Here is a 26396-nt window from a genome sequence, read left to right as displayed (position 1 = left end):
CCAGCACCTGAAGCACAGGAATGGAACGCGTCATTCCCAGCACCGAGGCTGTTGGCTTGTCACCTCGGAGCCATGCCTGGCACCCAGGAGCTGCCGAGTGGGTGACCCCGCCACGCCCGGGACGCCCGAGCGGAAGCTCCGTGCCCTCGCTCGCTGTCACCGCGGGGCGCAGAGCACGGGGCTGTCCCGCCGCTGCCCGCGGCTCTCCCGGCGGCCGGAGCCGCTGCCCGGGGCCGCATCACCGCGCCCGGGCTCCCGCGGGGCAGCGGCGGCGCTCCCGGGACCGCGCCCGGCCCGCGGGGCCTCAGCCGAGCCGCGCCGTGCCGGGGCGGGCCGGGGGCGGGCCGGCCGTGTTTGCCAACATGGGAGGAGCCGGCCGGGCCGGCGGCGGGACGGGGCACGGCACGGCCCGCCGGAAGGTGCCGGGCAGCGGCATGGGCACGGTGCGGGACAGCGGCGGCACGGCCCCGGTGCGGGACAGCGGCGGCGTGGCCCGGGGGCTCCTTCCCCTGCTCCTCGTAAGTGTCCGCCCGAGCGGGGCAGCGGGCGGGCGGCGGGACCGGCCCCGCCGGGGTAGCGGGGCCGGGCGGGGACCAGGAGCGCTGCCCGGATGCTGCTCGCCACCGGCGGTGACAAAGTCGCTAGCGACATTTCAGTCAATTGGTTAGGTGATGTTTTCAGTGGAAAAAACTCACCTTGAAGTTCAGGCACTTCTGAAGGGTGCTGAGAGAAGTGCGCGTCGTGCAAAAGCGGGCAGAAGGAAAGGGAGATGGATGCGGGGGGCTGTCGGAAGGTGAGCTGGAGCTGGGGGACCCGGGACAGCTGGCACCGGCCCCGGGCCGCAGGGACGGGGACAGGGGATCCCCGCCGTGGCAGCACGGCACGGGAGGCGCGGGACCTGCCCGGGCTGGAACCGGCTCGCTGGGAAACCTGCTCCATCTACACCACAGCCGGTCCCTAACACAGAGGGCTGGGGAAGCAACATAAAAAGCAAATACCTGTGGGGGAGGAGTCTGAACCCCTGTGACAGTGACCCAGGAGTAGCTGGAGGAATAGTCCAAGCCTTGCGTCAGTGTGCAGCATTTACTGGAAGCAATTGGGCAGGGCCTTTCCTTCTTGCCTGCGCCCAGAGTGAGTCCCTGCGGCTTCTGAGCTTCGCGTCTCGTGTCTCACTCTCATCACTAGTTACCTTCACAAAGGTCCATTTTGAACGCCTGCCGTCAACAGGAGAAGTAAGGAAATGTGTCAGTGGCCAGCACAGGGTCTCCACCGGTACAGGTGCATTACGCCGAAGAGCTGCAGTGCCAGGAGGCTCCAGGGCAGCAGGTCTAGGCACGTGTGGATGTCCCGGCTCTGCGCTCTGGCACAGCTGCCCGAGGCAGCCCTGCTCCCCGAGGCCGGGGCTGGGCAGGGGGCATGAGGCGGGTGGCAGTGAGCCCTGCTGTAGGGCAGAGCCACCACCTGCCTGGAAGTGTGGATGCAGTACACACTGCTGCCCCAGCCCCGAATCTCCCGTTTCAGAGACAACTCACCGGAGCTGACCTTCCAGTCTCTTCACAACGTGGTTTTACTGCTAACAAACACAATTTGTTTTGTGGTTTGTCAGGTTAAAATTAAGCCTTAATGTATAAACCACTCAAATTGCAATCTGATTAACTGCATAACAGGTAGTAAATTATTTAAAGTATTTCAGAGAGCTCTATCCATGCCCCTGTACAAATCATCAAAGCGTGATTAAATACAAAGAAGGATTTTCATCTGCTGACGTGTGTATTACCTGTTCCTGTATAGGAGCAGCCAACTAGTGACAGAAATGTCAGTGTAGCTCAGTATGTTGGAACTATTATATTATTATTTTATAATAATATATTATATTTATATTTCAGAATATAAAGATTAAAAATACTTTCATTTATAACACTGCTTCAGAGAATATATAATTTCTGTTCTTATTTTCCAATTATTCCCAAATTTCAGTATACCTTAGAAAGACTGTATCATTCCTACATAATTTCTATTATTAAAAAGTTATTTGTTTTAATTACCATGCTATTTCACTACTTTTAAAATAGTAAACCTGGTCAGAGTTTGGCACATTATTTGGTTAAACCAGAACATGAAAACAGTTTGTTGAATGAGACTTCAATTTTGTGAGGAACTCCATGCTGCACTCAAGTAAAAGAAGATTTAGGCATAGTCATGCGAAAATATAAATGGTCTATGAAGTTAGAAAACATCTGAGTTCTTTGTGTAGAAAAAGCTACAAAACTGTGTACCACTGAGAGGCACACTTGTCTCAGTTTAGAGACAAATTTTAGGAGACAACACTCTGGAATGAATGTTTCTCTAAAGAGAAGGGCTTCAATAGTCCCTTTTTGCCAATGAGAAAAACTAATAGTAGGGGGTCAAGGTGAAAAAACCCTTGTTTATTAACAAAGCAAGATACCCCCAAGGCATGGGAAAGAAAAAAAAATTAAACTTTATACCCCACACCCCCCACCTGGCTGCATGACCAGGAGGCACGGGGAAGGGAAGAAAAAAAATCCATGCTGCAGCTCAGGCGAAAAGTAGATAGGAACCTGTTGAGCTTCTGGTGTTGGTGTGCTCCTCACAGCAGGCAAAACTGGTGGGTTTTAGTGTCCCTTCTTTTAGTGGCCTGGGTCTTTCCCACCGCCCCTGTAGGCTCCCTGCTTTGCAAGCTGAAACAGTTCAAGTGGAAAAAAAACCAAAACAAAATGAAACAACTGAAGGATCTCTGCTAGAGTCCAGGCGAAAAGGTGGGGAAATATAAAGTTTCTTGCCTAAGCATGCAAGAATACAAATTGAAGAAAGGCAGCGAGTTAACAATCCGAGTTGCAGCCCAAAGCATGCCAGAGAGAGAGTTTGAACTGAGCCCAGGATTCCCAGGCTCCAGCCTCATCTCCTGGTTCATCTTAAAGCATTTTGGGGCATATAGCAGACAATTAGGAAATAAAGTATCATCATAAAATCACCTCAAGACAACACTCTAAAGGAACAGGCCAGAGAGTGAACTGCCATGTAAATATTTTTTAATTATGATATGGCTACAGAGCAGGCAGTTTTCTGGAAGTTCAGAAGACATACCTTTGAAAACCAGGCTCCCACATTACTGCATTGACCTTTCTTCCTCATATAATGGAAATCTAATTCACACATTTACATGTACGTGCATAAACAGCCATAAAGTGATGGGATGACCCAAGACTCAAGTGAAAAGTGCAAGGGCCCCAATTCCGGAAACATGTCTGTGCAAGTTTCCACAGTAACCACCTTTATATTTGCAGTAACTCACTGAACGAAGAGAAAGTCATAAGAAAACCATTTTGTGTTACAGACTGAGAAGGGAGAGAGTTGCTGTATTTCTGTCTGCCAAGCTCTAATTCATGCTTAGCCTCAACAAAGTGAGGTTAATATCACTCCTAGCCCTCCAAATAGTGTAGTATTTACTAGGTGCTCATTACCACAGTACTTCTAAAAAGTAAAACCCAACAAAATAACCAATCATACAACTCCCAACCCCAATATGTTGTTGCAACGTGAGTCAGCTGAGATATGAAAGGGTGGTGGATTGAATTTGGACAGTGAGTGTTTTGAGGTGCTGGACAGTCTGAGGTTATTTGCTGTCACAGACACTAAACACACACATTTCCCTTGGAATTTGAGAAGCTCTGGATGCTTCTAGTTGTGGGGAAATACCAACTCTCATTGTTGAGTTTTAAAAAATGGAGTTGGATTATTTTTTTTCTTTCTGTAAAAGATTTTAAAATATGAAATACTATTTTTAGAGCTTATTTTAGTGCTAACTATGAGATTCAGGCCTTGGTGGGAGAGAAAAAAAAAGAGTTGGAGAAAAAATGATACCGGAGGTTTTGGAAGCAGAAATTTCTTGTCATAGTGAAAGAATTGGAGTAGAGAAGCCTTTTAAAATTACTCTTTGAGTGAAATTACTCTTTAAAAAGGCCATCCTGATAGAGTTAATACAAGGGAGGTTAATTACAGAGAAAAGCATACTGAAATGGAGCTAGTTCTAGCAACCCAACTTCCACGAGGCAAAAAAAAGCAAGAAAAATCCCCTCTCCTCCTTTTTTAACACTTAGAAAGCCCCTGATGATGCACCTTGGTCTATGTAACAAATCTGGACTGAAAAAAGGGGCACATTCTGTGGCCATCAGTTTTCTCATTCATCAACGTTTATAGATTAGAAATGTGAGAAGTGGCTTGCTAAAGTAAAGTGTGGTATAAAGATAACAAGAGAAAAGAGAGATTTTTTTTTTTCCTCAGGGTTAACATTGTAAAGTTTTAAAAACTCCCGCATGCAAATTACATGTTCACACACTTCCAAAGCTGAGATTACATTTCTAGAAGATGTGTCTTGCAGAAGCTTTTCAGTTGAAATAGATTGACATGTTATGAAGAAGACCTTGATAGAGGAGGAACTGGAGGCCTGAGAATCCCAAAATGACACAAGTATTCAAAGAAATTGAAGTTCTTGTCACTGTGTCCTGGAAATGCAAATGAAAACAGGTTTCATAAGTGTCCCTAGAAGATACCTGTTGGTGAAAGCATTTTGGAGGACTGTTGGAATGAAGGAGAGGGAACAGGTAGAAAACTCTTTTCATTGTCTGGGCAATGCAAATGCAGAGAAACCGGAAAATTTGGGCTCATACGGTAATTTATATGGGCTCCGCTAGGGGCAAATGTCCCCAGCTGATTGATCTTGTTCCCATTAACTGCTTAGTGCAATCTAAGTCTTCAGTTTAGATACAAAAACTATTTTCTTTTTAAGTTGAGAAAGTTAAAAGAGTCTCTGTGAGTCATTTTAGGCTGAAAACATAAAACCACTGTTTGAGTGTACACGTCATGAAAAAGCACCTATCATCCCTGCCTGTATAAAAGCCCCTAAACTGCTTCCTTTCCAATATTAGTGTTTATTGCTCAGTGACAACAGAAAAAACAACTGAGGTGTGTACAGGAAGCTAAATAACTACTGACTCTTTTCTGATTTGTTTTTCTTTTTTCTATAAGACACACACATAAATAGCAAATGGATTGCTTTTAAGAGGGTACAAATCCAAGAGGAAAAAAAAAAGTTTGAAAAAATTAGGGTGTTGCTTTGAAAAAAAGTCTTCATAGTTTTATTATTATTCCTCCTACAGGAAGATGTTGTAAGCCATCCCTGCAAGCAGAACCAATGTAGGTATTTGATGCTGCTTAAGTGTCAAATTCTGAGAAGTGACCCCCACTTCTTGTAAGTGTACCAGGAAGTTCATCTCCGTGAGCAGGAGCAGAGGGCATCCATCTAAAAATGTTATGTTTCTGTAGCACCTCATACCAGCATAGCTCGTTTGTATAAAAGCATTAACAAGAGGCAGAGCTTTGTTCATCTGAGGGAACACATGTCTCTGCACACATGATGTTTGCAGGCATTTGGTAAAATCAGCAAAATTTTACTGGTATTAGTAATTTAGAAATCCATTTCCTTCTTTGATTATATCCTATTTTCTGCAACGCTCTCTGGACATTTTCTTCATACTTCTTTAGGAAAAACCAAACCAGACTGGTTGTACATCCCTGACTATATTTTAGTAATTATTTTTTAATTGGACTTTCTAATCCAGTGTTTAGTGAGACAGTTCTCCTAGGCAAAAGGAAAACAAATCACACTAATTTGACACATCCATTTGAAAGCTTCTGTGGAGACTTTAATTTTTTAACATCATTACACTGGGATTCATAGGAAAGCACCTTGAAAGCTGTGGCAGCAAAGGAAGAGAGAGCACCAAACAGGGGAAGTGATGGGCTAAGCACCCATACCCAGAGTTCCTCCAGTGCTAATTATGCTCTTCCAGCTGCTGGAGCTTCACCTCCAGGTGCAAAGAAAGGCCTTCTGAATTTCAGTCCAGTAACTAATATTATACACATTTTAAACAGATAGATGCTAATAAAATAAAACTAAATTCTTTTCACCTTCTCACTTATGAATAGAATAGAGGATCAAAAGAAGTAGCTACCTGTAGAACACAATGGTCTTATTGGTTACATCAGTTAGTTAGCAACAGATAACACTTCCTTCACTTCAGAGCCAGTTTGATATCCAAAATGATTTTTCAGTAGTTTAACATAAAGAGTTTTCTGCATCTAACTGAAATTATGGTCAGCATCCATAGCTCCATTATATAGACATCTCATATTTAGAACATGCAGAGTAACTATAGAATTCTCCAGAAAATATTGCTGAGACAAAGGCAAACAATACCGTATTTATCCTTATCTTTCTTCCTCCTTCTTCCAGTTAACTAAAAGAACATGGTTTGGGCTCTGGGCCACTGTGCTTTATTATTATCATGAAAAGAGGCAGGGCAGGGACTACTAGTAGAGTTCTGCTGCTTAATGACAGAAATAAAAACAAACAAACAACCCCAAGCACTATGCAATTTAACTTGACAGTGCAAAAAATTGAAATAAATGAATCTGTTGTAAATTAATTTGAAAGGAGAGCGTCTGTAGCGGTAGGGTTCATCGCTTTCTTTTGGGCCTTCATTGTCCAATAAATCTAAAGTAATGAACAGTTTTAGTAAGTGAATGAATATCAATATGTTTAATTATAGAGTAACACTATTAATGTGACTCTGCTAGTACTAAAACACACCTACAGTCCTAAACAGTATCTTTGTCAAATTTTCTGTTCTCTCCTAGGTGGCTGTCCTAATTATTGAAACACAGTGCAAAAATGATACTGAAGCTCTAATAACGTACAATAGGAAGATCATTTCCAGGAGGGAAGTTAAGTGCAACAAGGATGAATACCCTTTAGATACTCAGTGTTGCAAGAAATGTAAAAGTGGTGAGTATGATTGTAAGACTGTATTGAGAAGTCATTAACAGCGGACACCACAGTGTGCATAATTGCTTTGTGCTGGGATACTGAAGTGGCATGAGGTGGTTTCCTGGATGCAGTGCTTCATTCCAGCTGTATCTTTTTTGTTACAGACATGAGCCACTTCAAAGATACTTCTTGAGCTCAGTGCACCAAAAACTTCCCACTACAGAGAGTGGTTCTCTCATAATATGCTCATTACAAAAGAGGCAGGCATTAACATACATGTATTTGAAAGAGGCTGAAAAAGTGAAAACACATGCTGTTGCCTACTAGATTCCATACATTCGTGGGCTTTCCAATTTTTCATGTCTTCATTGTTTGGCGTGTTGTCCTTCAGTATTAAATTGGAGGAAGAGTGAGGATAATCAAATGTTATGCATACTACATTCCTGAAATGAATCTACACATGCACAAAGAATATACATTCCATATTTAGAATCAAAAAGTATTAGGGATTAAAAATGAAATTCCAATGTTAGTCTTAGAGCTGGTGGCTTCTCTCTAAACTGTTGGTTTTCTGTCTCTACAGGTTTTGTTAAAAATGTCTCCTGCCCAACAGATACTATCAAACACTGTGTTCCATGTGAGAAAGGAAAGGAATTCATGAATCACCCCAATGACTTGGACAAATGTTGGAGATGCAAATTGTGTGACAGCAAATTTGGTATGTCTATAGAAATGCAGTGGTAGCAATGACTCCTCTTTTGTACAAGATTTCACTGAAAAGTCTCCACAATACCTTAATCATGGTTATCATGTAGATTCAAAACTTTTAGTGGCAGAACATGAATGACTTTGTGAGAAAGTAGTAGGTTTATCCTCCAGTTCCCTTTCATCAAGCACAAAGTAGGAAGAAAAATAGTTGTTCTATTGTTTCTCTTTACACTGCCTTTGCTTATCCAAAGCCCTTGCAAAGCAGACACTGTACAAACTGGTTAGAGTCAAGGAAGGCAAGTTCTCCCTCTTCTTCACCATCTGTTTAAAAGAGGGGTGCAAGAATTAATGATGATGGTTTCTTTTGTAGTCTTTCATGTAATTGATAATATTATTTAAAATTGATTGTTATCTTTTGAAACGCTCAAGAGGATGTGTGGGATTCATGTGTAAGACACTAAGGCAAGCTCTGCTGGGGCAGACCAGTGGCCCACCTACCCCCAGCATTCAGCAGTGGAGGAAAGAGATGCTGTTTTGAGATAACAAAAACTAACCTGTCTGCTTTCTGTGGTCTGTTCCCTGCAGTCTGTCAGCATCCACAGCTCTGGGAAAGGACATTAGAAGATCTATTCCTATCTAGCAATTTCAGTGTCTATTTATGAGTCCTTTGTTCATGAACCTGCTGGGTGACAGCAGAAATTCAGTACCCGTTGCATAAATACCCATCACAGATTTTGTTGGGTTTTTTTCAAATCCATCAGACTTATCAGTTCCACCAGGCATCCTGTAGATCTGCTCTACTTGGATTTAGGGAATGATAGTTCTTTATTCCTCATACCCAAAATCAAGTGAATGGAGAGACAGTTCTCAGTTCCAGTATGGTTGTACACAGATCACCTGTTGGGTTTTCAATCTCTAGTCCTCTCCCCTTCCTTTAGGACCTCAATATGGATAGAAAACTTTCCTCTCATTTGCTACTATAATAAGAATTTTGCATGGATGATGAAATTGGTAAGAGTGAAACAATTAGTATTAGAAAAAGTATTTTGTACAGTGTCACAATTATTTAAACTGAAGGGAGGAAAAGGGTAATGGGATGGCTAGTCACAATATTCCACGGACAATAATGAAGTTAAAGAGAAGTCAGTAGATTGGCAATAGGCAAGAGGAAAATTACCACTGAAGTTCCATGTGAACCATTTTTATGATCATTCATGTTTGCTATTTCTGTGAATTACTTCAGCACTGGTTTCATAGTAGAGCTTCATCAAATAGTGAAACAAAGTAGTTTCAAATTACAGCAGGGCACTGAATATAGTAATTCAAAAATTTGTTCTATTTTTATATGTCTATGAAAATAGCTTTCATAGTAGGTAGATACAGTAATTTTTAATTCAGAAGTACTTTTTTCATAGATGGAGATAGCATTATCGTATAAACTGAGGATAGGAGAAAATTAATAATTTGGTTTGATTCTTAAGAAGAGTACTTAACATGGACATGTTAGCCAAAAAAGAGAGTGGAATTCCTCATTATGGGAGGTCTTCAAGAAAAGGTATAAATTTGCTGTCTGTCAGGGAGTGCAAGAACCCATCTCCATTATCAAGTGGGGAGATTGGCTGTGTGATCTCAGCCTCCTTCTGGCTTTACACTTCTGAATGGGAAAGAGAAGTTGGGAATTGGCTGTGCTGAATGAGTCCTCTTCTGGTGAGAGCTGTATTGTGTGAGTTTTGAGTATTGAGTTTTCTGAGCTCTCCTCCAGCAGGGGTCTCTCTGACAGCTCTGTATTCCCAGCGCTCCGTCAGCCCCGCAGCTCCTTAGAAAATCTCTCTGTGTGTATTATAAAGTTAAGCCTCACCAGCAGAGGTGGAGCTAGCACCAAGTCTGAGGACAAGACTTTGTGGGCAGAAGCCTACGTTTTCAAACTAATACACTTTAAGAAATCTATTTTTAGGTTTGGAGGTTGTAAAGAACTGTACCCCAGAAGAGGACACGCAGTGTGCCTGTGCAAAGAACTATTTTTGCAGTCCTGCAGGATGTGACAGTTGCATGCAATGTACCATGTAAGTTTATGTCTTCATCACTACATATGAAATTGTTAATATGTAATCACATTTTTTTCCAGCTGGTTTCAAGACAGAAGCTAAGGTAATCTATGACCTCAGGGAAAGCATACTAATTTTCCTTTGCACCTGAGCTGACTGAGTTCAATGAACTCAATTTAAAGCCATGAAGACTTTCCAAAGGCGTGCAGAAAAACTTATGTATCCACCGAGTCTGTATATGCTTTCTAAAAAGTGTAATAAAGTATCTGATAATAAAGATACTGTATTATTTACTGTAAAAAAGTATCTGTTATCTTTGTGTGATCTACTGTTAATTTCATACATTTTCCCACTGCCACAAATTTCCATGCCATTTTCATACCTATTAAATTCCAAACCCCAAGACCAGGGGTTTGGAATATGAAACCAGCACATTTATCAGGAAAATATGAAATATTTTGCTGATTAAACTTCTTGGAAGATTTTGATTTGCTCTCTTAACAGCTTAAGAGAGAACAAATCCCCTAATAATTTGTGTTCATATTTTCTGCAGATGTGAAAGTGGTGTAATTGAGAAACAATGTACTTCAGCTTCAGACACTGTATGTGGAAAAAAAGGTACCATTTTAAAACGTAGCAAGGTCCATCACATGCTGTATTTTGAGAGGCAATTGTCCTGTTCTACATGCTGGCCATAGTGATTCCTGACAACTCAGTTTTTTCAGTCCAATCCTACTGGGCCCTGTGCTGACCTGCAGGGTATGATTTTCCCTTGATCACTGTGCAGGTGTAGGAGCTGTTACTCCTTTTTAGGGGCAGCTTACGATTGGTATGTCTTTAACATATTTGGCTTTTGTCATTAGGAAACAACAAGAGAGCTTTTAAAATCTGACACAGTCTTGTTTAAAAATTGGTGTGCTGCTGTATTTCATTTATTGAGTTAACTTTCATGTAAATTTTCCATTGTTCTAACAGAACCAGAAACCCTGTGGTGGGTCATTGCTTTGGTAGCTTTGGTAGCACTGCTAGCAATAGTTGGAGCAATATGGTGGTGTAAGTGATTCCCTACTTATTCCTATTATACTCTGAATGAGATATTCAGATGCTTATTCAAATACAATCTTGTATTCTTGGAGTCCAAAGGAGAGATATCCTGCCCTGGATTTTAAAAATGCTTTTTTTTTTTTTTCAGACAAGAGGAAACAGAAGGGTCTTACAATCAATGAGCACCTCAATAACGGAGTTTACAAACCAGAGCCTTATGTAAGTATTGTTGGCTTTGATCATAAAAAACTCAGCTTTATGCAAAGAACTTTTTTCCATTTAAATTGCACTGGGTCTCTCCAAACGTTTGTGTGCCTCTCTTCTATGACATGAATGAAGTAAATCTCACCACAGGGAATCTTTTGGGAGAAGTAAGAGAAACCCCCTATTACTTCTTCTGGATTGTTGGAATGCTTCCTAAGTCACATACCCATGATCAAAACTTCAAAAATCATCAGGCCTCCACCAACTCAGGATATTCCTGTCCCTTTGCATAATTTTAAGTAGTATCAATTGTGAGGTGACTCCCCAAACTTACCCAGGTCAGAAGAGGTCTGTCTGTCTGGTCTGACTCACTCATAAAACAGGAATCATGGAGAAAACTAAAATAAAACTAAAGTATCATGAAATGTATTTATTGTCTTATATATCCTTGTAAGCTTGTTTCTACTTACTTCTCTCTTACTTTTTTGTTTTGTTTTCAGGAGAGTGTACTTCTCATAGACACAGGTAAGAGACAAGTAATTTCTCAAAATTCAGTAGAAAGAAAAAACAGATACAGAGATATATAAGTCCTAAAATACAAAAAAAAAAAAAAAGGGTATTTTTGTGTAGGCTTTGCCACTGTCCAGACCTGTCATTCCAGCACAAAAGTGAACACTTACTAAAGAAGTGCCAGTTTATATAGTGCCATCAAGGCACTTAGTGGCATCATAGAAGTCTTGCCTCAGGAGGAATTTTTGGTGTATAGGGAGCAATTATTCATTGTCTACAAGTGAATTTCAGTTCTGCATGTAGTACTGACACTAGGAAACATAAAACTGTGTCTCTATAACCATGGATAAATATAATAAGGGAAAGAGCAGTCCCACATTGGGATTGAGGATTCACAAACCTACATTATATTCAGGGGCAGATCCACAGGAGTGATACACAACAGGAAAGCTCCAAGACTGTGCAGAGAAGTGCATCACAACATCACAACAGAAGACCTGTCCTGTTTCAGGACCTCTGCCAACACTGTTTTGAGAAAATCATGAGAGGTGACCACACTTCAATGATAGGTTATAGAGGGAACTGATACTCTGTTTTACATGGTAGAAAAAAATATGGATGCAAGCCTAAATCCTTGAAATACATAGCATTTGGCAGGAACATGTAAAATCAGACCTGCCATATATTGTAAAAAATCACACATAAACCATACCGAGTCACAGATACCTGAAACTTAAATCTGGTTTGGATAGGAGAAGTATCAAATCTGAGTGCAGGTGATAAAAGCTAGTAAGATACAAGTGCCAGGTACATTAATTTTCTTTCACACTCCTAGATGCTGACCTGAGCAACCACATTCCTGGTATTGTGGCAGAGATGACACTCGCAGAAGTCAAGAAATTTGTTCGTCACAACAATGTATCAGAACCTGCCATAGACCAAAGCATTCAAGATTGTCATGGTGATACATCTGAACAGAAGATTAGGCTGTTTCGAGACTGGTACCAAAGTCATGGGATGAAGGGAGCATATGGAACCCTAATAAGCAGCCTGAGAGAGTTAAAAATGTGTGCTGCAGCTGATAAAATTGAGGAAAAACTAAAGGCAGCTATTTCCAGCTCTCAGGATGGGGGACGGTCTTATAATCCTGACACTGAGCAAAGCAAAACTTGCACTCAAGAGGGTAGAAGTTCTTACAATGATAATGCTGAGCTAAGTAAAGCCTATACTGGTAGTTTGGAAGAGACCTAGAGCAGAGTAATTTGAAAATTATTTCTGAATTAGTATTTTTCTAATATAAATAACAGAGCTTTAAAATGGCATTTTCATTGGCAATTCTGGTTGAGTTCAAGTAAGTTATTTTATGCCAAAGGAATAATTACAAATTTTGTAGCAATATCTTTCCTTTAAAGAAAGGATTAGCCTTATTTGGTTGTTAAGGCCTGGAAGAAGTATTATTACTTGTTTACTAAAAGGTGCAATATAAGACTCCAGCCAGAGAATTCATTACAAGAGGAAAAAAGTTATTATTTGAAGAAAAGGTATGGTTTAAATGCATAGTCCTGCATTATTTAATCAATGTAAGGTTTTGCTTACATTAAAAATGCAGGATGTTCCTGTTTTTTGAAGTAAAAACTCTGGTATTATGAGTCTAGAAAGTGTACCAGGAAGAATACTTGAAAAAAAAGTTACCTGCCTTACAAGTGATATAAATATAGGTGTTGCTGTGTAGATTCTACTCTGCTGCAAATACAATTTCTTTCATAAAATCACTTCTGTGTGTATATGGAGTTTTGTATATGTGTGCAAGTTTTCCATACAGAAAGCTTCCAGTTCTGGGTAAAAGTTATTATTTCTGTTGTTCTCAGCAATGTTTGTAAGCCTTTTCTAATGTTAGAACCCTTCAAAGAAATAGGATCTGAAGGGTTAGCAGCACAACAGAACCATCATTTCTGGAAGGCAACCTTTGGAGTGCATGAAGCTTTTCTAGTGCAGAAACTGATGCAATGAAAGCATTTTTTTTATTAAAAAAAATCTGCATAATACATGACTTCTGTCTTTCTTATTGTGAAGTCTATAGATGTCCTGTTCAGGTTTGCTTTCAGTCAGGTTAGCAGATCAGAATAAAGGAGATCATTCTCATGAAAAAACACCTTACCTTTCTTCCATCACAAAGTGCAGAGGAATCAGGTCCCCAGATTCAAAGGGCCAGTACAGTGCTGGCAGCTTTGCTGTGAGGTCTTTCACTCATTTGTGCAAATCTCACAAAGTCTTTCTTACAACAGAAGGGGAGACTTTGCTGGAAAGGTTTGATTTTTCCAGGTTACACTTTCTTTGCCTCTGTCATCAGTTCCCTAGAGAAAATCTGCAGCCAGTATCAGGACTCAGCCAAAACAGGAAGAGACCAACCTGCCTGCCAGTGTGTGGGGTGGGGTCCTATGGTTGCCACCTGAGCACAGGGCCTGGAAAGAGCAAGGTAGAACTGGCCACAGGGTGCTGGGTGTCCACAGCCATGTGGAGCTCCTCCAAAACGCCACATAGCTGGAAGTGAGGTACCTGGGAAGGCAGTACATGGCCTTTGGAAACAGCTAAAATCTGTGTGTGGCATTAAGTAGGAGCCTGAAAGGAAAGTCTGTTTCATAGACTTGACCTAGTAAAGGTCTCAATGACACAGAGCATGTTCTGCCCCGGCCCAGTTTATGTTGTGCAGCTCTTAAGCACCATCCATGCTAAGCACTCAGAAAAACCTTCCACCACACTTTGGAGCCTCTAATCTAGCTGCATTTTCTAAGTGTCTAATCCACTACTATGTTGCCAAAATCCCCACACTGTGCTGCTTTTGGAAGGAAAACCTTCAGACTGCTGCAGTCAGATGGTTTAATAGCCACAGGCCAAATTGTGCACCTATGGACTAACACCTGGCATTGTATAAATGGCCTGTGTCTGTGCGATCTGTGCACAGCTCTGACACATCAGGTTCCACATAGGTATAAAAATGTGCCTTTCAGAATAAACTATCTGCCTTTCAGAAAAGCAGCACAGCAGTGGTGCTGGCTGTGCCATCTTTTGTAGGAGGCAGTTGTATAGAAGCACAGCCAACGCAGGACAGAAGGAGAGCTCCATGCTCACAAGCCCTGATAGCTTGACTGCTCCCTATTCTATGTCCCATCCAGGAAGGCATGAATGTAGCTTAAAACTGTATTGGCAGATGCTTGACCTCAACTTTTTCTTCCCTTGGCTTCTGGCTTTGTCTCTCCAAGTGAAGCATCTGACCAGCAGAGATGAAGGTAGTCCACCTCCCAGGATTTCAGTGGAGCAGGACTATAACCAATCTGAACCACACTGATCTCAAAAGGGAGCCACCAAACCTCATAAATTTCTGACAGTGAAATAAAACTATAATTTTTTCTTTCATCACACTGGAATTGCCCAACCTCAGTATAAAAAGGATTGTTTAAAAAAAAGGCCCTGAGTAATGAGTCACATTTTCTTTAGGAGAGGTCTGCAGGGCTCAAGTCAGGCTGCCATTAACTCTGGTAGTTAGCATAAATCATAACTTTTTGTTCTTAACTGGAACACTCTGTATCAAATAGGAGGATTGATTATGCTGTGTAGTTAGTTTTCCAAAGGAGTCTGTATTTGTCTACATTGCAGTCAAGAGTGCAAAGTAGAGCTGGATCAAGCTTGGAGTACCTGAACCAGGGACTGAAAGTGATTTAGTTCTGCTGACCTGCAATAGCACATCCAGATTTCCCTGCCTCCTGCTTCTGACATAATTTCCAAACTAGGGTTGTATAAGGAAAAAGAAACTGAAGCCTAAGCTCCCCTGTTTTATGGAAACACAGCATCAGAAAAGATAGTGAAAACTGAAACAGAAACTTGCCCAGGGAATGACTTGTCACGTTTGGAAAAGCAGATTACAAAGGAAAAGTTCTCTCTCCAGGAAGCGAAAACTTTGCAAAACCATCCCATTTGTTATGCAAATAGTACACCCAGAATAATTGTTATTTTAAGAGAACTACAATAGAAGAACAAGAATATAGAAATAAAAGGCCAGAGGGACGATCTTACTTGTTCCCTGCAAATTGAAAGTGAGCATGTGTGAGACATTTGTTCAGAAATTCCAAGGGCTGGTTTTCTGTGCACACCCACACCGGCTGCTCATCCTTGCTGCAAAATGTAGTGCAGTAACAGCTGCTCTGCAAGCAAACCAAACACCTGAAGATGACAGAAACAAAATCAGTATTACATTGTGGTACCAGAAGAATGCAGGAATGGTTAAAGACCACTCCAGTATACAGGACTGCTGCAATATGAAATAAATTATTTTCAAAGTTATTCAGCAGGCTTCCAGTTCTTGAGAAGATGGGGCTGACAAATGAAGGGCTCAGTACGAGGAGTCTCAAATGTTTCTGCACATAGAGCATGACAAGTATATTAAAGCGTGAGAGAGCTCAGGCTTATTTCCTGTACAAAGGAGAGAAACGGAAAACAACACCAACAATTCTTAAGACTAATAAAAGAGTATTGGGAAAAGCCTTGGAGATAGGCAGTTTTCATGTTTTGAGGGAAGATACAACCTCAGAACTCACATCCCTCTCTTACTGTTTGTCAATACTTTGATTCTGGACATCAAAGGGAAGCTTGCATTCCTGCTATCCCACTGCTAGCAAGAGCAAAAATACCCACGATGTGTATCTAGCCTCTAGCACAGAGCTGTGGTTGAGAATCATGAGGGATGTGGGAACAATCACAAAACAGCATACAGTCAGTGTTTTCTGAAGAGCTTTTCAGTGGCTTTAGTTGAAATTCCCTTCCAAACTGAAAGCAGGATTTTTAAAGCTTTCAGAGTGCCAGAGAGCCCTTTCCCACCACTTTACACAATGGTCTATCACTCCCCTGATATCCCAGCAACTGTGATAAACTGCAATTTATTTTCAACCTAGTGGGGAATCAGCAAAAAATGTCTGTGACCAAAGGGGTGTTGGAAAAATAGGTCCTGAACAAATACAGGAGCGGAGTAAATGACAAAAAGCAATGGCACTAAGAAACCAAAGGCACAGAGCTTGGAGAGACAGCACGGAGCATCCCACACCCGGGGGTTGCAGAACACAGAGATCACTGGCCCTGCCTCCCATATATCTTTCCACAGTGATGTCCCTATGACTGGCTGGCTGTAGGACAGGATGGATCTACCTGTATGTGTGTCTTTGGGATACGAACAAGAAACTGATGAAACAGAAGCGCCCAGTTTCATTTCATTTCCTGCATATTTATCCTACAGTCAGTGATGAGATTGATACATTCTCCAGATTATCAATATCTGAAGTTTTATGTTTCTTGGTCTTTTTCTAGTCCTTTCATAAAACTACATAAAAATCCCTCTCGAGACTAATCTCTGGCACAGCTGAAGCTGCAGGGAAAGTTTTATGGTACTCCTCAAATTGCTGTGAATCACAGTGAGGCCCCTGGCATGTCCCTGTTGGTGTGGCTGTGCCCTGGCACCCAGTTCTGCTGGGTAGGGACCATGGTTGTCATTCTAGCTCATGGGTAGGATGGTCCTGACCTCAGACTCAAAGGGTCTGAGGTTCAAGGTTTGTCTCTAAGATGTGAGGACAACACCCATTTCTGTGCTTTGAGGGAGTGGAGGGGCAACTAACTTCATACCAGACAGTGTCCCCTCATTTATCCAAGAATGAATAGTGATCACTACATAACTCAATATTTTTAAACTTCCCAATCACACCTCTTCAGACTTAAATTCCTTTAAACTTGTTTAAACAACCACGCTGGGCAGTGGGGGTTGTTCTGGGGGCTGGGGGTGGCAGGCAGAGGCTGCCCAGCCATTCGTGGAGTGCACAGGCACTGCCGGCTGTCCTGTCTGTCCCCAAGGGCAGGTGGCACTGTGTCCCCACTGTCCTGCCTGTCCCCAAGGGCAGCTGGCACTGTGTCCCCGCTGTCCTGCCTGTCCCCAGGAGCAGCTGGCACTGTGTCCCCGCTGTCCTGCCTGTCCCCAAGGGCAGCTGGCACTGTGTCCCCGCTGTCTTGCCTGTCTCCAGGGGTAGGTGGCACTGTGTCCCCGCTGTCCTGCCTGTCCCCAAGGGCAGCTGGCACTGTGTCCCCGCTGTCCTGCCTGTCCCCAAGGGCAGGTGGCACTGTGTCCCCGCTGTCCTGCCTGTCCCCAGGAGCAGGTGGCACTGTGTCCCCGCTGTCCTGCCTGTCCCCAGGGGCAGGTGGCACTGTGTCCCCGCTGTCCTGCCTGTCCCCAGGAGCAGGTGGCACTGTGTCTCCACTGTCCTGCCTGTCCCCAGGGGTAGGTGGCACTGTGTCCCCGCTGTCCTGCCTGTCCCCAGGGGTAGGTGGCACTGTGTCCCCGCTGTCCTGCCTGTCCCCAGGAGCAGGTGGCACTGTGTCCCCGCTGTCCTGCCTGTCCCCGCCGGCCGTCCCCAGGCGCTGCCTTAGCGGGGACAGGGTGAGCGCTGGCTGCCTGTCCCCTGTGCCGCCCGGCTGTCGCATGTCGGGGGTGAGTTCCCCCCAGGGAAACGAGCTGGCACACGAAGCGAGCCGCAGACGGGCTGGACGAGGGCACGGAGCCGCTCTCTGGCAGAGCCGAGCCTCTCATTGCGCTGAGCCAGCGCCAGCTCTGCTTCGGCAGATTTGGGATCCCTCAAATCACGTTCCGCAAGACTCAAAATGACACCAACAATGTCACGAAAACTGTGTGACAGCTGTTGTGAGGCTGCCCAGGTCTGAGGATGAGCACCCTGGCTCCCTTCAAGCAGCCCTGGGATTAGGCGGCTCCAGGAGGTCTCAGGCTGCAGCACGGCAGATCACTCGGCATCGCTGCTTTCATTGAACAGCACATGGAAAAACGGTGTCATAACAACACATCCAGGCTGCACACTGAGCTCTCTGAAATCTGCAATTGGCACTGGGACTGAAGTACGTGCTGCGGTACCTGTGCCAACAGGAACGTGCATTGCCCTAATACATATTCACTAATAAATTAAATCAGTCGAGACTTAAACATCCACTTTGATTCTGACACAACTGCCAAAAGACAATCAAAGGTGGGTGTTAGCAATGCCTGTGAAAGCCTAGGGAAGACAGGATGGCTGTCCTAAAGTTTGGCCTTCTGAAGGGTAGTCTTTATATCACCATAATCAAGTGAAAAAGCAACTGGTGAAGCTGAGGGAGGAGAAGGAGTGGGTGGTAACAGTTTAGAGGCTTTTTGGAGGAACTGGCTTTTGAATAATACCCTTAATTACTGCAACATGCTATTGTAAATGGTTTTCTTTCTTTTCCAGGCTCATAAGTTAGCCTATCATTTTAAATAACTATACATTAAATGCACTCTTGACTTCAGTTCTAGCTAGAGAAATGTTGGGAATAACCACCTCGTGAAGTTTGTTGCCAAGATTTTTTCGAATCCTACAAAATCTGTGGCTGTCACTTCCATCAGAAAAACTGGAACAACTATGAATGCTTGAAAATATATAATCCGTGTACCAGGAGACATCAGACAGAGGTTGCAAATTACTCTATGTCTTGTGCTTTTTTGTTAGGTCTATGCATGTATCTTTGGGAAACAGCAAATCAGCAAGGAGCTCTGCAAGGTACACAGCTCCTTTACTGAGATGTCTTTCCTGAGAAGGCACCTTCTTGTAGGAGCTTCATTCAGATCTCCCTGCAGCACTCAAAAGCCTCCATCAGACACACTGGTATAGGGAGCCCATAAAGATGCTATAAGGAAAGCAATGAGCAAGGTTACTCAATGCCACCCAAATCCTAATAATAGGTGACATGGACAGGTACTCACAGGCAGCCCTTAGGGAGCCCAGGACAAGCAGTCTGATGAACAATAAGATGAGCAAGTGCTTCCAAGGATTCCTGAGCCGTGGCCCCACTGGGGCCAATGGCTGCAGTTCAGTTACCTTTATCAGGTGACCCAGAGAATATACACAGTAGAGAACAGCAACATGCCTGGAAGACTCGTGGGGTTATATGTCCTCTTATCATTGCTTGCCTTTACAACTGTAAGGCTATTAACCTGCTGTCAGTGCAACTTTTTATTGTCTCTTCTTATTTGTAAGTGAGAACAGATGAGTAAAATAATGAGCTGGAATATGGAGGCTGGATGCAAGATAAAAGATCTGTTCTGCATAAGTCAACAGTCTTTCAGAGACCAGCCTCATCCTCCCTCATCCACAGACATTCCTACACAATCACAATAAAAATGCACAGGTCTTCCAGGAACTGCTGTTTTCAACATCCCCTAACTCATCCAGCTATAAACCAACCACCAACAGAACATCCCAAAACATTTCTCAAGAAGAAATACTGTTTTCCTACTTTTTTTTCTCTCAGCTGTGGATGTATTTCAAAGAAAGATAACCATGTATAGATTGTTTCCCTTAAATGCAGGAAATGGTTCTTCCAAATGTAACTAATTTGAATTAAATCAATACATTATGTTTGGACAGCAACCAGCTGCAGAAAATTTTAGCAAAGCAAGTGTTAGAAGCTGTAGGTAGTTCAAAATAGGACTTCAAGTGCAGTCCTGCTCTACTTGGTTTCAAGTTAGCTTTCAGGATGGAAGAGACTAACTCTCTTGCATGCAGAATTTTTCTAGGCAGCTGAGGATCCAATCAGCTTACACTCACTACTTAACAAATCTAGGCAGATTTACCTTAAAACAAAACTTACAAACCTTGGTACAGAGAAGTCCACAGGGCCATCCATGACAGAGTCAAAAAGCAAAGCAGACTTTTAAAATCTAAAACTACTAGAACAGCACTCTTAGAACTAAAGGCATTACTGAAAATGCAATGTTGCCTACCTTTTTGGTGTCTTGACACACTATCAAACACAGAAATGCAAGTTCTTCCTCCTTCTTCCGCTCTAACTTCACATTAACTGGTGCTGGAGATGTCAACACTGACACAAGCTGTAGCAGCACTTGGCTGGAATAACCTCCTCTGCTCTGGAGCAGAAAAGTGCAGGCAAGTCCACCACCTTGCAGAGCATAATTCTGGGCTATTTGAGGACATCTCATTCCTCATCACTCTTGTTGACCCTGTTCTGCTATGTGCACTGAAATATTCATTGCTGTGTAAGTTTGAGATGGATTCTCTCTGTTCCAGGGTATCCTAGATGATTAGGTTAGCCACATTAGCTCTCAGGTGGGCCACATGTCATGGGAAAGGCAGCCAAGGAATCATCATTTGTAAACCAAACAAATGCTCAGGGGCTCAGCACTGAGAACTCACTTGTTGACACTGGCATCTATTGAGACATTAGGTATCTAAGTTTTCCTGTGGAACTATTTCAGGTTAGATTGCAGGAGTTAGAAAGAATAAAATAACATGCTATGAAAACAGTGTTACACTGTAAAGTTTCTTACTTGGTCACACTACACTGTCCTTTGGGATTTTTCTTTTGTATTGTTCTTTTTTCCTAATAAGGTGTCTGGGACTTTCTTCTTTGAGAACGCAGTTCTGCTTATTATATCAAACAGGAAATTAAGTCTTCCAGCTAAGGTGAAACCCAGGAATTTTTCCTGTTGAACAATGGACTCTAGAGAGAACTTCTATTTAGATAAGAAAGGGCTGGAAATTCCAGCCACCTTAAAATAGATGAACAAAAGTCCTGGTTCAAAAGCTATTGGTACTTTCTGAGACTGAAGGTCATTTATACCAGTCCTTTGCACTGCCAGTCCTTTGCCCTGAGGAAGGGTTGACTAAATGTTTTTGTCCTGTCTCAGAGATGGAGACTCCAAAACTCCCCATATTGATATTTCACAACCTCTAGTCCTCAAAACTGTGTCCTAATAACAAAATGAACTCTTAGTGTATTTCCAGCCCTGCCATACTCACTACAACACAGAAAATACATGGTTCCCACCCTTTTAACAGCAGCTTTTTTGCATATTTAAGCACCATTCTCATGCTTTTTGGCTCTCAGCCTTTTTTCTTGCATCTTTAGCAAGTTTGGTTTTAGCACCAGTTGTCCAGTGTTTCTTGGGGGGGCATGTCTTGTGTCACAATGATAAACACACAAAAATGAAAGGAATATTGTTTTTCTCCCTTTTTGCATCATGACATTATAGGATTAATTCAGTCGCCCTTGAATTTTCCTACAGTTGCCTATCTCTGAAACTTACTGACTAATCTCCAAAGTAAGAATGTACTTTTAGATGTGTACATTTCTGTGTACATTGCAATCCACAGTTCAACTAGTAGGCGCTTCTGACTTTCCCTCAGATGGCAGTATGTATGCTTAGGAATATACAATGTCTAATTCAGGATTATTTTCAAAAAGCTTATGCTCAATTATTCAACCTGATTCTGCTAAATCTCCTGTATTCATTGCCACCCCAGCAAAAGAAGCAGAAACTATGCAGTTAGTGTTTTAGTGCCACAAATTCTTGGCAAAAATATAACATCTGAAATGAATTTCCTTGGCTCATAACTAGTCATGCTATGCAAGTGTGAAGGCATTTTACACAGGACCAAGTTTGCTGTCACTTGGCTTAGTCTGGCTCTTTTTTCACATATCCTCTGGGAGAAGTCCCATGGAGCTGGGCTCCGTACAAAAATATTGGGTATTACTATGCTTTGAATTTAATTTCCAGGGAAAATGTTGCTTTCATCAGGGTGAAATCTGTATTCACCTAGTTCAGAGAAACAATCCAAATGAACTCTGTGTATTTGTTTCCCTTATTCTGCTGTCATGCTAAGGGTCTGCTGAGGAATTCTCTCTTTTCTGCCTCATCTTTATTGTAAGAAGGCCACAAATATGCAGTTTGTTCCTTAAATGGATGATTTTCTGTTATTGTGTCAGGTCTTAAATACATTTCTTAACTTTCTATGGAATCATTAAATGAGTGGAAATGTTAGGAGTTATCAGATCAAAATAACAAGAAAAATACTTTAACATTTTATGCTAACCAGAGACTTTTAACCCCTGCCCTTTGCTGTGACAGTTTTGCTGCTTTACCCATCTTTTCACCATTTAGTTACAAGACATAGTCAGACCATTACCAGGAATTATGACCAGTCAAAAATTAGCTCTTTCCTGGAATAAGTCTTCAAAATTTAATTTCAACATAACTCTCATGATCTTTATGACTGCAGCTCTTTCTGAATCATTATAATTAATCAAATCCTTCCCTGCTGTTGGGACATTGCAGGCAGCCAAAGAAGGTGCTGATTTTTAGGACATGACTCTTGGTGTGCCCTACCTGGGCTGCTGTCCCCACAGGCAGCCAACACACCGCACTCCACAACACATCATGGCCCTGCAGCAACAGCACAGCAACGGGAGTTGTGGAAAATAACAATGAATGAGACAGAAGAACAAATGAAATAAATACAAATATCTTTAGATTCAAAATTAAAGTTTTCTCTTGAATGTCAGTAGCAAATGGTCAACCTCCTAGGAAACAACACCTTCCCTAAATACACACATTCAGGTACTCGTTCAGAGAAGGTTTTAGGATGTGTGTAGATGAGAACTTCATCGAGAACACTGCTCAGTGCCAGAGGAAGCTCTTTTTAAAATACCTTATTGCTAAAATAAGGTCTGAAATTAAATTAGATAATTGAATATCAGTAATACTAAAACTGATAGTTTTAGTATTACTAAAGTTTATGTTTAGTATAGTTTTAGATAGTTTTTCATTAAAACAAGCAAGGCAAGTAGGTACTTCTGTCCCTAATTCAAAGACATAACTTTATGCATAAATATATAATGGGTTATGAGAATATGTGCAATAATCTAGATGAACAAAACACTGAAGAATACTGAGAAACAGGCATCATGTACCCTAAATCTCACATATTCATGTGTCCTGCATGCTATTCATTATTGGTGGGATTCCTTTCATGCCAGAAGTTGTCAGACTCTTTAGTGTACATATCACACAACTAAGATCCTACAGATGTAATTATTTTTTTCACTGTATCCATCACTACCCTGAAGAAGACCCATTGTCAGGTGCAATGGTGAACCAGGTTATAACCAATATAACTTTGGATTTCAGATAATTTCTGGAGCTCTAGGCAGAGATCTAATCATCCCTTTGAATCAACATCCCTAGAGATGCTCCATGACTTTCCAGCTTGGAGGGAAGCTCTGTGACCCGAGCTGTGCACTGGCTCCTTCAGCACCTTTCCCTACACAAGCAGTCAGACTTGCTGCATTCTGATGAAGTGAGAAGGAAAAGAAAAAGAAATATGGAGAATGTTTAACAGAAAGTCTATTTGAATGCAAATAAAGTAAACAGCATGTGCCACTGCAACAGATAAATGTTTGGAAGAACACAGTGCTAGAGGGCTGCCAGCGGTCACTCAGCTGAAACAGCTCCAGCATCTGGGACATCAGTCACCATGTTTATCATAAGCCAAAACACAGCCCAGCTCAGCAAACCAGTCAAGCACTGAGCACAGCCAGTACCTAAAAAGTCATTCTGAGGCCTCTCAGGTTTGTTGCAGTTTGAGATGTGGTGGTATCTGACAGAAGTTCAGCTCATCAGCCTCTCTGCACTCCTACTAATCTGCCAAAGCTCTACATTTGTAGCAGCATTTGAATATCCATGGTAAAATACACAGGCAGCAGGTTTCTCTGTGGGTATTCAAAACTGCATTATCACAAGGCAGATATGGGATAGAGTGTAGGGAGGCAGCCCAAATAAATAGGAAGAACTGACAATGCATGATAGGAACCCAACCAGCAATCACAGCTGATTGCATAGAGGATGCACACTGGTACCCAAGATAAAGCAGGAAAGGACCTGGCAAGAAACCAAGCTGAGAAAAAGACAGACACGGTAATATTGAGACTGCATGGGAAGAAAACTATAGGTAAATAGGTAAATTATTTATATTTTTTTAAAAAGTACCTGTAAATAAAAGAAGGATAAGGGATGTTACCAAAGCACAAAACAAGTCTTATGACAGCCTGTATGTGGATGCTAAATGCAAAAAGAAGAGAACTGAGCCTGTGTGAAACTAAGTCACAGGCTTCCCATATGGGTTAGTTTCACACAGGCTCTGTTCTCTTCTTTTTGCATTTAGCATCTACACCTGTATATTTGCTTGACATTTTTCTGCCTTGGCCTGAACAATGTCAATATAAGGTGTTTCCCATGCTTTTGCTGTAGGTAACACACCTAAACACAACTAATTTTGGTTATGTAGCTATAGTCAAAGAAAAAGCTTCCTTGGTGATTATTGGCAGTAATCAAGTCTAGGCCTATTAGAAGAATCCCTTGTAAATTAAGAGATTGAATTTCCCTTACATTTAGATAGCTGACATAACTCATTCATTTCTATAGAACTATTTTTAAATTTCTACCAGTGTAAGTTATACTGGAATTGCAACAGGATGATGTCTCCTTACCACAGGACTCAGACCAGACCTTCCAGACATCTGGTCAGAAAGCTGTCACATTGTGCAATGGCTGCAGAAACTTTCAGTTCCATCCTTATGTGGAAAGAATCAAAACAGACAGCTGAAGAAGCACTGGGCTTTGAGAGGTGTAGGAAAAAGCCCAAACCAAGGGCTGTGATGTGCTGCATTATGATACATCCCAGTAAAAGAACTTCCTATTACCTAATATGCAAGAAGAAAGGAAAAGGAACTATAATACATACATGTTTGATACTTAATGAGATGTTGCTCAAAAATAATTCCAGGACCTAAATTTAAATATAAGGGTGTAGTTGGCTTTTGTTTTTATTAACTGGATAAATGTTAATATTCAGTTTTGCCATTTTCAAGTTATACAAAGTGAAACAACATAAATATTTTACTTGTTTTCAGAGAGCTAGATTGTTTCAACAGCTGCAGCCATACCACTTCAAGTGCAGTATACAACTTTTGCATGACAAATAATCTGATGGTGGCTTCACATAGGTTCCATCTGCAAAAATTTGGTTTTCCTCCTTCATTGTTAAATGAAGGTGTCAAAAATACCAAATTGCATAAATGGCCATGTACATTTCTTCCCATCTATCACTTACCTATTCTTAAATCTCTTGAAGCTATCCCTTTTCTTGGGCTACACTTTAATTCCTGTAATGGCCTCTAGCATCTCCAGTGTTGAGAATAGAAATACACCAGAATATCTCAATTTTTTGACCAGCCTATTTTCACAAGAAGAGTGGATCTGCTGCTATTGAAAAAAAAAAAAAAAAAAAAAAAAAAAGGTTTTGCTGCATGCACACAAACTGTGTGTGCAATGCACAGACTGTCAGTGTGGTGCTCCTTGAAAACAGTGGAGCTGCTGCTGTTCAGGCATGGCACACCCCCCTCAGTGAAGTGTGTACATGCCTGGGGAGGACACCAGCAAAGAACAGGTTGCCATTGCCAGAATATTTTGTGCAAGCTACTGCCAGCCACCTTCTTCCTCAGGTGTCACCTGAGAGCACACAGGGACTGAGTCAAACTACTGTTCTGGCAAGAGAAATAGCTTGTACCTGGGCACCTTGAGTTCCTCAGCCCTTCCTATCTGATATTTTCCCATCCTTTTCTAGCTTGGAAACCACCATGCACATTCCAGGATGACAGGTAAAGAGACAGTTCCTATATTTGTTCCTATAACCTGCTAATATATTCCTGGAGCAAACAGGAAGAAAAACATTGGATGTTTTGCCTGGTCTCGAGGGCATCTGCTTCTCACCTGGCAGAGGTGCATTCTTGCCAAGGATCCTGTTCTGCACAGAAACTTCCCACATGCAAGACTGACCCTGGAAGAAGAGGAATTTTATCAATCTTTCCTTGAGATTCTTCATTTTCTCTCCTCTATCACAGGTACATTCTAGACAGTGACAGGGACAGAAAACCTGTGGGCTTAGTAGAAGTGTATTTTCTTCCAAACCCAGAGCTCTTCTGTCTTAATTAGCAGAAGGGATCAGAAATCCTGCCTTTCAGGACACACTGCTTCTAGCACTTGACTCCTATCACGGCATCCACCCTTACCAATGGGAACAGTCTACATTTCAAGCACCTTTGTAAAGAATTTCTAGATGTTTGCT

At 42.1% G+C, this 26396-nt stretch overlaps 2 protein-coding genes across 8 annotated transcripts in view; one reads left to right on the top strand and one right to left on the bottom strand.

Moving 5' to 3' along the window:
* Positions 1–26396, bottom strand: part of LOC111931166 (uncharacterized) — a 77358-nt gene that overhangs the window by 6635 nt on the left and 44327 nt on the right. For 3 of the 7 annotated variants that reach the window (XR_015290182.1, XR_015290188.1, XR_015290185.1), the window contains one exon: positions 999–1214. Coding sequence is in view for 1 of the 7 variants with exons in the window: in XM_086900950.1 (XP_086757076.1) it covers positions 696–939 (244 nt within the window). In the remaining 6 variants the exon portion in view is untranslated. Of the gene's footprint in view, positions 1–695; positions 959–998; positions 1215–15429; positions 15577–20788; positions 22658–24759; positions 24973–25382; positions 25535–26041; positions 26109–26396 lie in introns of those variants that run through there. The other 4 variants (XR_015290186.1, XR_015290183.1, XR_015290184.1 and 1 more) reach the window with 4 other exon arrangements.
* FAS (Fas cell surface death receptor) lies at positions 393–13401 on the top strand. The gene is made up of 9 exons (XM_086900947.1): positions 393–518; positions 6718–6865; positions 7431–7565; positions 9510–9618; positions 10154–10218; positions 10576–10653; positions 10793–10863; positions 11349–11373; positions 12194–13401. The coding sequence occupies exons 1-9, from the start codon at positions 435–437 to the stop codon at positions 12607–12609; spliced, it is 1131 nt and encodes a 376-aa protein (XP_086757073.1). The 5' UTR covers positions 393–434; the 3' UTR covers positions 12610–13401.

The sequence above is a fragment of the Cyanistes caeruleus genome, chromosome 8 (assembly GCF_971803275.1).
Source record: "Cyanistes caeruleus chromosome 8, bCyaCae1.hap1.1, whole genome shotgun sequence".
Taxonomy (NCBI): Eukaryota; Metazoa; Chordata; class Aves; order Passeriformes; family Paridae; genus Cyanistes; species Cyanistes caeruleus.
The sequence above is the reverse complement of the archived record's forward strand: the minus strand, read 5'-3'. Positions and strand labels throughout refer to the sequence as shown.